General features: G+C 35.4%; 1 protein-coding gene across 4 annotated transcripts in view; it reads left to right on the top strand.

The window, feature by feature from the left end:
* Positions 1-15014, top strand: part of PATJ (PATJ, crumbs cell polarity complex component) — a 385743-nt gene that overhangs the window by 143265 nt on the left and 227464 nt on the right. For all 4 annotated transcript variants that reach the window (XM_027537066.1, XM_027537067.1, XM_027537065.1 and 1 more), the window contains exons 25-26: positions 5088-5198; positions 9409-9486. In XM_027537066.1, coding sequence (XP_027392867.1) covers positions 5088-5198; positions 9409-9486 — 189 coding nt within the window. The remainder of the gene's footprint in view (positions 1-5087; positions 5199-9408; positions 9487-15014) is intronic.

The raw sequence follows: 15014 nt of genomic DNA, 5'->3' as shown, positions 1-15014 counted from the left end.
TTGTAGGTTTACACAATTTTGTGAGATTCTAAAGTTGAACTGTAGTAGTAGTGTTAGTCGCTCAGTCATGTCCGATTCTTTGCCACCCCATGGACTGTAACCCATCAGGCTCCTCTGTCCATGGAATTCTCCAGGCAAGAATACTGGAGTGGGTTGCCATTCCTTTCTCCGGGGGATCTTCCTGACCCAGGAATTGAACCCAGATGTCCTGCATTGCAGGTGGATTCTTTACCATCTAAGCCACTAGCAAAGCCCTTAAAATGATGAAACAAAAAGCATCAAATTTCACAAGTTGACAGAATGAGGCAGAAGGTGGGCCTCACGCTTCTCCCACAGTCTTTAACAAACTTTGAATTGTATATGGCAGTGGGGTAGCTCGGCTGTCCTCCCAGAGTTGACCTTGAAAGTGGAAGACTCCAAGGTTGTTGGAATCCATCCTTTACACATGGCAGGCTTTGCAGAGTGGAGTTTTAAGGATACATCACAGGCACTGAGAGGTCTAGATCTGATACATTTCTTTGCATTGGGTTTATTGGATGACACCATACTGAATATCTTTAACCCCAGAATCTGCTTGTCCTCGACTCATGGTTTATGGTACTAAACATCAGCTGTGGTGTTTTATCTCTGACAGAGTGAAAAGTGCTCTGGAGATCATGGAGTGAAGTCTAGATTGTCCTGTTTGTTTTCTATTCTTGGACAAATTATGAAATATATTTTATTTTCAGTTTCCGAACAAAACAGAAATGAGATTTTAAAACTCATATAATCATTGTGAGGATTAAAGAATTGCATAAAATTGTTCCATGTGTACAAATTTGAGGTTATATTTATGTTTGTGAAGTTGTAAAAAAAAAACTTCAAACCCACTGGAGATAAAGAAATGAAGAAAATGACCACAAATCCCTTCTCTTATGGTGTTTACATGATAGTGGGGGAGATAGACAATACACAGAATAAGTAATATATAGAAAGTTAGATTGTTATATGTAGCTATGGAGAAAAATAATGGGGAGGAGAATAAGGAATGACAAGTGGTGATGGCAGCAGTTGCAACCAATAGATTTGTTATGGAAGATGATATTGGGACAAATACAGGAAATGACCAAGTGAACAATGTGGACACAGAGGGGAAGATGCCTCCAGACAGAGTGAACTGAGTGCAAAGGCTCTGAGGTGGGAGCTTGCCTGGATGCATTCAAGGAACAGAAGGAGGTCTAGCACTGCTACTGTAGGTGGAGTGAACAAGAGAGAAGCTGAAAGAGAAAAGGTAGTGGGAAGCCACATCATGGAGAGCTCAGAAGGTTGTCCACTCTGAATGCATGAGAATCCATTGGAGAATTATGAACACATACATATTTTTAAAAAGGATTATTCTGGCTTCTGGGGCAGGTGTGGTTTCTTTTTTTTGGCATTTGTGTGGTACTTTTTTTTTTTTTTCATTTTCATACTTATTTGCAATTTTGTTTTAGTTGTATTTTTTAAACAACATATAACTGGATTTTGCTTTTTTAAAATCTAAATTGATAATATTCATCTAATAAATCATTTATTTTTAATTACGGATACATATGCACTTAGAACAAAATACAGAAGATAATGTTTAAAAATTAGCTTTTTTCCTTTATATAGTGAAATAATTATAAATTCATAGGAAATTGCAAAGAAATGTATAAGGAAGTCCCATGTACTCTCTTCACATAGCCTCACCCGATGTTAACATCTTACATGACTACAGTAAAAGCAAAAGCAAAATGCTAATATTGGCACAATTCACAGACCTTAGTCAGACTTCACCAGGTATATACATGTACCACATGTGTGTGTGTGTTTACAGCTCTGCACAATTTTATCACATGTGTAACCTTGCATAACCCCCACAGCAGTCAAGAAACTCAGCTGAGTCATCACCACAAGACTCCTTGTCTGGCCCCTCAATAGCCACTCCTCTCCTCTTCCCTCCTCTCGCATCTCTAGCCTCTGCCCACCACTATTTCTGGTTTTCCGTATTTATAAGTGTGTTATTTTACAGTTGTCACATAAATGGAATTATGCCTTCTATTTCTTTTTGAGATTCTTTCTTTACTCAGTGCAATTTCTTTGAAGTTCTTTCAATTTGTCAGTAGTTCATCCCTTTTTATGAATGAGTGGTATTCCATGGTATGGAGGTACCACAGTTTAACCATTCACCCACAGAAAGATGTTTGGGTGGTTTCCAGTTCTTGGCCATTCTGAATAAGCCCTATAAACATTGGTATATAAGTTCCTGAGTGAAAATAAGTGTCCATTTCTTTGGGATACATGCCCAAGAGTGTAATTTCTGGGTTGTATGTTAAGTTCCTTTCTCAGTGTTAAGAAACTGTCAAACTATTTTCCAGAATAGCTGTACCATTTTGTATACAAGCAGCTATGAGTGATCCAGTTTCTCTGCATCCTCACCAGCATTTGGGATTGTCACTATTTTTCATTTGAGCCATTCTGGATAGGTACAGAATGATATCATTGTGGTTTTAACTTGTAGTTCCATAACTTTTCATGTGCTTAATTGCCATCTGATACCCTTTTTGGTGTAATGTTTGTTCAAGTCTTTTGTCTTTTTTCTAATTGAATTGTTCATTTTTTCTTACCTTTTTGAATTTTTTCTCATCTTTCTCTGCTGTCAGTGAATAAAAAGTATTCTCTCATCTAATCCATCGTCACTTTTACACATACTAATAAAAACCCATTGTTTTATCTCAGATTTAATAATTTATATTTCTTCAGATTCACAACAGACCTGAAATGTTAAACTCTAATATATATTCTGTGAAGCATAATCAGTCATTTGTTTACTTTTTTCTATGAAAAGCATTAGTTGCTTTGCTAGTGAAGTTTAATACTCATTTCTGTCTTGAGACAATTGCACAAAAGGTTTAGGTCCGTATAAAGAGCTTTTTAAACTAGAAAGTTTAAATTTAACTTAATTTTAGATTAAATGGGTCTTCATCTATGTACATGGACATTTTTAGGTTATAATTTTAAAGTTGAGAAAGACTAAGATTATTTTTCTGTTGTAATATGACAGAATTCTAACTTTTTTCTCACTTCTCAGCTTTAGTGATTCCCATTTAACACTGTATAATCTCTGTCAGGGGAAAAAAGCTGATTATTATTGAAGAGGATGTGGTTCTCATATAGCCTCTACTTTTCTTACTGTTGAATGTTTCAGGGATCAGGTTTTTTTGAAAGAAGCTTCATCAAACTAGTGACAGCTTTTAATCGTCACTGCAAATTTTTTCTATTTTTTTTTCATTTACTATTATTCATATCCTTCCTCAACTCAGATGGGAAAAGAGCTTTTCACAGCATTAAAATCTTCATGGATGCCTATTAGAATAAAAAGCCAGAGTTCTTGCCATGGCCTTCTGGATTTTACATGATGTGGCTTCAGCTGCCTCCCTGACATCACCTCTTTCTGCTCTCTCCTCTTGCTGTGTTCTTTAGACTCACCTCCATTTAAATCTCTCTGACACACAGGGCTCCCATCTCCTGCCTCCATGCTGTCGCTTCTCTGTCCCTCAGCCTCTGGCATGCTCGCTTTCCTCCTCACTCTGCTCAGATGCAGTGACTTATCCTCCTATCACTCCGGTGCATGTGTTTCCAACTCCTTTGATCTTCTTTCCTTTCATTGAGCTTTTCTGGGACAACCACATCCTAGTTAAGTGCAACTGTTTGCTTATTTTGTGATCTCTTTCTTGATTTGAACCAACAAAGTTATACCAACAAACAAGAAATTGTGACACTCTGAAGCCTTTGGAATGAAAAGTTGTAAAATAGCAAAAAAAAAAAAAAAAAAAAAAAAGCCAAGAAACCAACCAACAAAAAACCCCATGCATACTGTCTGGTCTCATTTTAAATTCATGACTGCTCCCTCAGATGGGTCCTTAACTCTGTCCCGCTGTCCTGCATTTCACAAGGTGTTGCATTCTTCTAAGTAGTCCTTCAGACCTCCTGTGCTTCCTTCCTTAGTCTTAATCTCAGTTGATGGTCCTTCTTTCTTATTTCATTGAGAAAGGAGGAGTCGTCAAAAGGGACCTTCCTCTTGCTCCTTCTACATCCTTTTTTCTACCTGTGCTTGTTGCAACAAATGAACTATTTGTGTTTCTTCTATCTAGAGTCTGTCTCTCTAACTTGTGCAGTAGAAGTCATTCCATCTTCAGTCTCCAAGGGTTTGCTTCTGCAGTCATCACTCTTCTCTACCTTCATTTTTCCTCTCCTCTGTATCATCATTATTGTAGTATATCCCATCTTAAAAAAACAAAAACCAACCTTGATTCCACTGCACCTACATTCCTATTTCTTTGATCCCCTTGTAGCAAAACAATATTCACAAATTGCCGTTATCCTCTGACTGGAAACCACCTCAACTTTTACCAAGGCCTCCTTACATTATGAGTTTGAAGAATTCATTCCTTTAAATAAATGCACTTGATAAACAGAATGCTCTTTGAGACTATGGGCATGTTCACAAGTTATGCTTTTTCAGATTTGTATAATGAGATGTGTATACTTTACCCAAATTTGTTGAAGGCAGAACTCTTTTAGTAAAAGAACCCATGGGTGTTTTCATACTTCTTTTTTGAACATAATTTGAGAAATGTTCAACTACTCAATTTGATAATGGGCAATTTGCTTAAAATACCTTTCTTCTTAGTTTAATTGAGAGAAGATGAGTCCAAAGAGATCCCCAGCCCCTACCCCCCTTCAGAATTATGTCCTCTTATAGTGGCAGAGGTGACATTATAAGCTCAGAAGCTTCTGTTACTGATTAGGCTACCTACTTTTGCATAATTATTTTTAACCTCAGCCATTGTTATTAAGATATTTTTCTTATTTACTTTTCTTGAAGATAAGATGTTAATTTTCTTAAACATGGTCTCCTAAAACAGCAAACCTTTTTATGTGCCAGTCTTATTTTTTTCTAGCTGTCGTCTAATTCATTCAACTCTGGCTGTTCTCATAACTAGATAATATGCATGAACTTGAATTAACTTATCCACAAGATCTGCTGCCTTGCTAACTGAAATAAATTACTTCTGTGTTTTTAGGTGTCTGGAGTAGATTTGCAGAATGCTTCACACAGAGAAGCAGTCGAGGCCATTAAGAATGCAGGAAACCCTGTGGTGTTCGTCGTTCAGAGCTTGTCATCCACTCCAAGAGTAAGCCTTAGTTTACATATTCAACAAGTTTACAAATAGTCTATAGATCTGTGGATCAAGCTTTTGCCTCCAAATGTTAATATTTTCCAACATATTTTTTACTGTTATTCTACTATTGCTTAAAGGAAGTTAGCTTTGTAAAAATGTAATTATTAGCTTCAGTTTTCCCTTTTTTCTCTGATTTCAATCTCCTGGTCAAATTTGAGTTATTCCAGTGTACAATGGAGTCCAACAGACCTATTTTCGATTCTTTGATTCCCTATTTACCAGGTTTGCTATTTTGGAGGCAAGTTACTTAACCTTTCTGAACTAGTTACTTTGTCTATAAAACGCTTCCAACACAGAGCAGGTCAGTTATAAAAACATCCTAGAGGGACTATCAAATGGCCTGTGTATCTATTATAGCACGTAAAAATTCAAATGTGTTGCACTGTATGTTCTGTTGGAGATTCTGAATTTACAAAGAACAGTATTTCATCATAGAGTTTTTTCCTGTAATAAACTACTCATTTGGTATGGAATTAGAACTCTGATACACAGATGTCAGTGACAGGATGTGTATTTTATATTGCAATATGAGGCAGAAATGTCACCAGTAAGCCCTGTAACCGAAAGCTATGTTTACTTTTCTATATTTTATAATGGAAGACAGCTGTTCAAAACATAGGCACTTCTGAACAGTAGAAAAACTGCATAGTTTTTAAAAATATGCTTTTCAGTCCACTGAAATGCAGTGCTTTTCAACCTTTTTTTATATCAAGGCATACAGAAAATAATATTTGTATAACAAACTGGGTAAACAGATGTCTGGCTGTCCCAGGGGCGGGGGGCATCGTTGTGTATTTTTTGCATGCTTATAGCCTGCCCATACCCAGGGGGCTGCAGCCTCACCCCGTATGGGCAGCTCTGCTGTGCACTGTACTCACAGCAAGGTCCCTTCCAGACTTAATGCTACGTTTATACCATCAAGACTAATTGAGAGAGGGAAGCAGAATAAAGTCTTCACATTTTTTTATGCAGTTTGAAATTCTGGATTTATTAGAATCCACCCTTAAACTCTTATGATACTGAGAAAGTTGTTGAGGCCATCATTTTATTTCTGGAGACTAAATTGAATAGGAATGTTGGCCAGATTTTCCCTGCCAAATGACACTTCCAGAGAAACAGTTCTGAGCTAGAATGAGCCAATCAAATTATACATTTATACGACCATTTGTGAATGCTTCACCAAAAAATATTCAAAGCATTTTATTAGGTTATAAGGTCAGCTATAAAGGCCAAGCTTTTAATCTAGTCTTTGTTGGTGAGCTGTGGTGGAAGTTTTCATTTGAGTGACCAGTACAATATCTTTAAACTGCTTAAAAAGAAAAATGTCTTCAGCATTATTACATGCTCAAGTCACTTATCCCTCAGGCAGCATCACAGAGTGTCACGTTCATCGAACATTGAACTGTCTGTGGTTCTAGCCAAAGAATGGTGATGATATTAATGTCCATTACTTGTTCCATTTTTTCAGCACAAAGTTGATTCCACCTGAATAAGGCAATGAAAGGAATCAAGCTTCATATTTTTGTATCTTTGGCTTACTTATTCTTACAATTATTATTGGTCATCACAGAAATAGAAAATATAGCCAAATTCTTAATCATTTTTGATCAGTTTAATTAAACTTTGAAACATTCTTCAAAACTTCCAAGGAAGTCATTTCCTAATGTTTGGCCATCAGGGTCCTATGTCTAAATGTGCCTTGAAAAAGAAAGTGTTAGTCGCTCAGCTGTGACTTTGAGACCTCATGGATTATAGCTTGCCAGACTCCTCCCTCCATGAAATTCTCCAGGCAAGGGTACTGGAGTGTGTAGCCATTCCCTTCTCCAGGGGATCTTCCCAACCCGGAGATGGAACCTGGGTCTCCTGCATTGCAGGTGATTTCTTTACCATCTGAGCCATCAGTGAAACCTTCATGAAAATTCTCATCAGCATGATGGATTGAGTGGTGGTGTTTATGTTTGCACTTTTTTTTTAAGTTTTAATTTTTTAAATATTTGTGCTTTTAATAGGTGCTTTAGGAGGACTGGCAACACATTACCTTTTTAAGCTTTTTCTCCTAAATTTCTCAACTACATTTTCAGCACGCTAGAAAGAAATGTGTATATCTACTTAGATTTACTTGGTATATGCTTATTTGAGAGCAGAATTCATGATCTATACTGTACATCTCAATAGAAAGTTTTTATGCCAAAATAATTTTTTCTACTTATAATTGCATTTCACAGTAGCATTAAGGTTTTCTCTATATATCCAAAACCAAACCCTTTTAAAATTGGTATCCTTCTTTCAGTTCACTAAATTTATTATTATGTGTTGTTTTCTTTTTTCCTGTCTTCCATTTCTATTTCCCTAATATCATTGTTTCATAATGGCATCTAAATTTTTTTGGACATGTTCATTTTGTGTATTAGTCATATATTTTTTACTTTCATAAGAAATATGTGCTCTTCTACTTTTCATAAAGATGTGGTCTTTTTTGGTGAGCAATTTGTCTTCCAAAGTTTGCTAATGATATGTGTAGAGAATAATATTTCTCTATTTGAAAAACAAATAGTATAAACCTTATGAATGGCAACTAACTTTTATCCCATTTCAAAGCTTCTGCCCTTTAACTTTAGCTGGTTTTTCCATAGAAGAAAGTAGGTCCAGTATAGGCAGGTGTTTGACTTTGTAGGGAGACAAAGTGTTTTAAAGTCTTCAGAATTAGAAACATATACCTGTAGATCCACTGGTTTTTGAACTCTGACTTAGGTTGTCCTGTGTGTTAAATAGAGAAATAAATATTAAGCACAGTCTCTATTCACATAAGAAGCCACAGATATAAATTGATTTATCACTACTATTACTTTTTACTTTAGAGAAACATTTCTGAGATTGTCTCACTTATTCCAAAATTAATTTATTCCTTTAGACTCTAAAAGTAGAGAAGAATTAATTGTAAATTGCCTTTTTGAGAAAAGTGCTTTTTTTTTTGTTTTGTTTTTTAAATTATCCCTAGGGAGGCAGTTCCTTTAATTTTCTGAGTAAGGAGATGTATTTTTCCTTTTAATCTGCATGTCTGTCATCAGATTTTATGCCAATTACTTGTGTTAGCTATTTGAGGAGCCTTTAAAATAACCACTTTTAATAATACAAAATAATTTTGTATTTTCTTAAGATATTTTACAGGTAGTTTTACAAAAAGAAATGAGTCAAAAAATAATCTGTGCTGTTTGCATCATTAAGAATTAAAGTCATTTCTATGAAATTGAACTGTTTGATTCACTTATAAGCATTTATTGAATGCTACTATGTGGTGCTTTTTCTGAGCATCAGGGTGATAGTGATAAACAACCCTAAATTCCAGCTCTAACTGAGGTATTATCCAGGGGTGTAAATAGCTTTGTATAATTTATCTATATGCTAACAGTGATGGTTAAATATTTATTGAATGTACATAGTGCGCTAGATACCATACTCAAACTTTATGAGATATTACATAAGAATGATTACTGCAAGATTGTTTGTAGGAGAGAAAATTGGAAATGAAGTATGTAAAATCCCATGAAAAGAATGACTGACAGCAAGAAATGTTATATATCCATGAAAAGAAACATATCATAATCATTCCAGCTGACAGGATTTACAGTTCATTAAGTAAAAAAGAAAAAGTAATATTTACAGAGGCATCCATTCTTTACATGAAGAAAAGTAAAATCAAAGCCTCAAATAAGTGGGCTGAAGTGATATCACTTCAGTGTTAGCTGCCCTTGGTGACTGGAATAAACATATACAATAACCTTAAAAAAAAGAAAACACCAAAAAAACAAAACTTGAGCTGGAGTACACTGATGAATAAGGTAATCAATGAAATAAATGTTACATAGGAACTAACTTTCTGGATCTAAACAAGCCTGTGAATTTATTGTCCCTGATGCTGCACACAAACACACACACACACACACACACATGCAGGCATGCACATTTGGGTTATATAACTTGCTAGATTTCCCAAGTTGTGTTGTTTGCTTTAACTATACTTCTCATATCTTTACTTTTTAGGTGAAGTTAGAGATATAGTTAAGTAGGATTTTAACTTTTTTTTTTTTTAATGCATGGAGCAATGTAATTATTGTGACATTTAAATTCTTTCTTTCTCTCTTCCTTGTCTTTGTGGTGGCAGGTCATTCCTAGTGTGCATAGCAAGGCCAAAAAAATCACCAATAACCAGGACCAAGACACCCAAGAAAAAAAAGAAAAGGTAACCTAACCTCTTAAACTTTTAAAAATGTTTTTGGTTTCTTTTTGCATATCTGAGCTGCAATTAATATGTGTTTTTTTGGATGAGTATCTGGGTAGAAGTATGGTACGTTTAGGACTCTCCTGGTGGCTCAAACGTAAAGAATCTGCCTGCAGGAGACCCAGGTTCCGTCCCTGGGTTGGGAAGATCCCCTGGAGAAGGGAGTGGCAACCCACACCAATATTGTTGCCTGGAGAATCCCACGGACACAGGAGCCTGGTGGGCTACAGACCATAGGTTTGCAAAGAGTCAGACACGGCTGAACGACTTTAAGTTCACTTCACAGCAATTATAATATCTCCTTTCTGTGAACGTACCTAATTTTGGCCTGGATGAAGGCCTAGTGAAGTACAGGTGTAAGATGTCATGGAGCCATTATCAGCCATTACCATCTTTTTCTAACTCCTAAGATATTAAGTTGAATTTCTATTGCTTAGTATTGTTTCTTTTTTTAGCTTCCAAAAGATTTATTTTTATTAAAAATGTATTTTAATTTCCATGAAAATATTTTAAAAAACTTATTGCTGTTATTTTCAAACCTATTTTAATTATAACCACAAATTGTATTTTATATAATATCTTGTACCTTGCACATTGGTTGAAACTTTTTTTTATGGCCTAGCACATAGATATTATAAATGTATATTTGTGATTTAAAAGAATAGCTATTATCTAGTTACAGATTTTCATACAGGGTTATTAGGGAAAACTAACTAATTGGGTTATTCAGGTATTCTATACACTTACCGATTTTTTTGATCAGAGTAACTCATCTTCCATTTTGATGGTTAAATTAATCTACTTTTCACGTAGCTTTTCTGTTTTTATTTTATATTTTTCAAGATAATTTATTAGGTTAAATTAAAAAATTTAATATCCTCACAGGGATATAATTGACCCTTTCATTAATATGTGGCCTTACTAAGTAGTGCCTTAGTATCTAGTTCATCCAATATCCTTGAATAGGACAGATTTCCTTTTATATTTTTGTCTGATAGTTTGTCTTGGAAGTTTATGAGCCACACAGAATGAATTCAAGTCTCTAACCTAGTGGGTCTGGGCTTGTAAGGAATTCTCAGGGGACACCTTTTTTCTTTTTCTTTTGTTTTCTTCCATCTCATGCTAAGACCAAGGTCAGGAAATATTCCTGATGTCTTCTGTAATCAAAATTTTGGTTTGTTTACTTTGTTTATTTTAAACACTACCCATTGAAAATTTCACCTCATTAAAGGAAAAAAAAAAAAAAAGCTATGCCTGATTTTTTCACTTGGGAATACTTTATTTACAGAAATGTATGAGGGCTAATCAAGACCCCTTGAGGATTTGGGGAGAAGGGTTCTTGAAAAGGATAAGGAATTAGGATAGGAATTAAGTTGGTACCAAATTATAGAACTATCTGTTTTATCTCTGAGTTCAGATCTTAATCCCAAAGGTTATATTCAGATTAGCAGTAACATACACTGTGTGTTCAGGATTCTGTGGTTTGTTTTTGGCAACTGCCAATAAACACAGATAATATGTAGAATCTAGAAGACCATGGTTATTGTTGCAGAGGTATTAGTTTTGTACAAGTTGCAAGTCATCACTTGCAGAATACTTTAACCTTTTGGTCCTTTTTTGCAGGGATTGGGTTTTGGGGGTTGATATCTTTAGTCCTACTTCCCACCTTGTTTGACCTCAAATAGAAACTTTGGACTAATTAAATTTCTAGCTCTCACTAGATAAAAATGAGTACATACTGCATGATTATATTTATATAAAAGTTGAGAAAATATGTTTTTGTAGTGACAAGAATATCATTGGTTCAGGAGAATAGGATGCCAGGGAAGAGGGTGATTAAAAAGAGTCATGAAGAAACTTTTGGGGTGATGGTTACATGTTCGTTATATTGATTATGGCGGTGAATTTGAATTGTACACTTAAAAATCTGCAATTTTTTAAGTCAGTTATACTTCAGTATATTGGAGTGAAGCTATTTAAAACAAAAATTCCCTGTTTTTCTGGAGTTTGCGTTTTACTAGGGCAAAGCAAACAATATAGAATTCAGTGACTGCTAACTTTAAAGCAATATGGGGATGAGACCTGAAGACCCACAAAATGTGACATCTGATATATAAGCTCAAAGAAGGGAGATGATCTATCTCATCATTTCTCTTTTTCTGCATCGCCCAGAATGCTGCCAGCCACCTATTAGGCATACAATGCATATTTATTGTGTGAATAAAGAATCCTAAAAACAGAACAAAACTAAATCTCTGGTTTTAGGTCACTGGGGAGTGGCACATGCCCTCTGGGGATTTACCTTTTGATTTGGAATTTATGGTTGTTTCTGGCCTCAGTTACAAAAATATAGTTTTGAATTTTTATCTGTGATATACATATATGTGTGTGTGTGTGTGTGTGTATTTTTTTTAAAGAAGGGCTTCTCAGAATATTTAGTCTGTCTTATTGCTGGAATTGTGTTGATTCGTATGTTGATTCAAATATCTGAACATTAATCAAATGTTTATTGGAAACCAATAGTGTTACAGTCACTGTGCTATAGTCAGTGGATATAACATCAAAAAGGAAACAGACAACAGGCTGTGGAGACATGGACAATAAACACACAGATGAATATAAAGTGGTTACTGATTTAAATACTTTGGGGAACAAAGTAATTAATTGACTAAGGAAAATTCCAAATGAGATTTCATGAAGGAAAAGATAAATGTATGATACTTATCAACTTTGGTACATTAAATCAAATTGAATTTCAATATATAGCAAGGATATTTGCATTCAAATTTTTTAAAAAATCCAGTAAGAGCCCAGTAAAACTGAAAGTCAATGTATAATAAGTCTACCCAGCTGAATTCCTTGGCATGGAGCAAAAGTTGTCACTAAGTTAGCATGGCAATAGTTAACAATGCAACCATAAACCCCAAATCAGAAGGTTAAATGGAACACAGGAAAATGACTTTTGTCCGGACAGCATTTGCCAATACCTGTTGACCTAAAGCCAGAGGTGTTTGTTTTGTTTTTAGTTTATTTATTCAATAAATATGTATTGTGTGTCTGTTAGGTTCCAGGCAGTGTTCAGGATAGTTAGCCATGTTAGTGAATCTTTGGAGAATTCAGAGGTGAATATTGTCCCCAATGGACAGAGGATCCTGGTGGGCTACAGTCCATGGGGTTGCAAAGAGTCAGGCATGACAGAGCACAGCACAACAGTTTATTATTGCCCCAAAGCACTCCCACTTGTGAGTCAATTGGCCATATGAGAATCTACATCTCCATTACAGGATGATGTTTCAGTGGTTACAGGATGTACTTCACTATACTACTCTTCTCTGTAATTATAGCTTGTGTACAAAGCATTATTCTACACCCTGGAATGACAAATTACCTTCACTCCAAGAAGTGCATATATGAATGTGATATGTAGTGAAATAACTAGAAGTGTAATTGGTATGGTAGAAATATGCCCAGAGTACTAGGGGAGACTTTCCCAAAGATGGGAGGTCATGTGATGACTAAACTCTCTCTTTAACAGTTATTATTGATAGAAATAATTTCTTTTAGGTATTTTTTTCCTCCTTAATACAAAAGCAATCATGTTCTCTAGAATTCCTGACAGTCAGAAAGGAGACAAAATCACTTGAAACTCTATTAGTAGAGGTGTAGGTTAGAAATAAAAATTTTGGCTTGAAATTATTCACATTAAAAAAGATAAGGGAAGAAAGTGACTGAAAAACTTAAAAAAAATCAACAAGCAGATCTTGAATAAATCTCTAGTTTTTTCTTATTTTGTTTTATTTCATTTCAGTATTTTCTGACCTCTTATATAGAATGTGAAACATCAGACTTCATAGAAATGCTATTATCAGCTGTAGGTGCATAACTCTTTGGTATTTTCTTTCTAAATTTTCTTCAGTATTATTTCATATGTTTTCTTTCTTTGAAGGAAATTGTGGACACTCTTCACAACTGGGAGATGTCATTAATAGAGAAGTAGTCCTCTGTAGTTAGCTATCTTCTTTTTCTTTTTGTGTATTACCCAAATGAAAATGCTGTTTCCCGCTAAACATAGTAATCCCTTAAAGTATGGTTGCTGCTGCTGCTGCTGCTGCTGCTAAGTCTCTTCAGTCGTGTCCGACTCTGTGCGACCCCATAGACGGCAGCCCACCAGGCTCCCCCGTCCCTGGGATTCTCCAGGCAAGAACAGTGGAGTGGGTTGCCATTTCCTTCTCCAATGCATGAAAGTGAAAAGTGAAAGTGAAGTCACTCAGTCGTGTCCGACTCTTAGCGACCCCATGGACTACAGCCCACCAGGCTCCTCCCTCCATGGGATTTGCCAGGCAAGAGTATTGGAGTGGGGTGCCATTGCCTTCTCCATAAAGTATGGTTACATTAACCTTATAAAAAATATATATCCCAAATAAGTATATTTTATTATATGTGAAATATACTTCAATAAGATTGCTATTAAGGCATGCTTCTATTCCAAGGGAAAAATCTGGATTTGTCAGACTCTGAAACTAAGAGGAATCTCAGGAAGGCATTTGCAAACATCAGAATGATCTCTTGTGACCCTCTTGATGACACTTAGAGTATTATAGGATGCATGCTCTCTGATTATTCTTAACAGCAACAAATAAAACAGCATTCCATCAGGGATACTCTACATTGTGCTAATCTTTAGAACTGGCTGATAATTCTCAGGCCAATGTGTAACCAATTGTGATACACACGTGCACAGCATGTGGACATGTGGATATCATGCAACATTAGTGTAAATGTTTTTATTATCTTATATATTTTTGTTCTATATTACACACCAGTGAGATCAAGGAGATCAGGGAGAAGGTATAAGCATTTCTAATTAAAATTACCAAGTCTTTTTGACTTTGTGAATCTAGATTCACATATTAAAATGCTTCTGAGTTAGTTGTTTCTGTGAAAAGGGATTTCTCAAAAGACTGGCACATCTAAAGTAATATACGTTTAGTTTCACTATTTCTTAAAAAACTCTGGGAATATTAGATTTAAATAATGCCTCTTAGTCTCTAACCAATCAGAAAGACTTTAAAAGACTGAGTTTTTAATACCCCCAAAGGTAGGAGAATATTTCGTGTTCACAATGAGGTAAGAGTCTTTCTCCTTTTCAGATACACACAGGACTTTCAGCTTTTGTCCTGCAACTTTAGCCACGTGTCAGATGTAGACACAAAAATGCAAAAACACTGGTCTGTCTGGCAAAAAGCTGTTCTTTACATTGGAACCAAGACATGTTCTTGTACAAAAGCACAGCCAGGCAAACAATCTAATAAACATGTTTGCTTTTTTCTCTCAATCAAGAGAGAGTAGATGCCCAAAGAAGCAGTATGTAATAGATCCTCATCATTCCAATAAATATCACTAAATTGCCAGATCATAAAACCAGATTCTACTGATGACTTCTGCTAATGGTGAATAATTTACAGCCGAAGTACAAATCAGGACCAAAC

The sequence above is a fragment of the Bos indicus x Bos taurus genome, chromosome 3 (genome assembly GCF_003369695.1).
Source record: "Bos indicus x Bos taurus breed Angus x Brahman F1 hybrid chromosome 3, Bos_hybrid_MaternalHap_v2.0, whole genome shotgun sequence".
Lineage (NCBI taxonomy): Eukaryota > Metazoa > Chordata > Mammalia > Artiodactyla > Bovidae > Bos > Bos indicus x Bos taurus.
The sequence above is the reverse complement of the archived record's forward strand: the minus strand, read 5'-3'. Positions and strand labels throughout refer to the sequence as shown.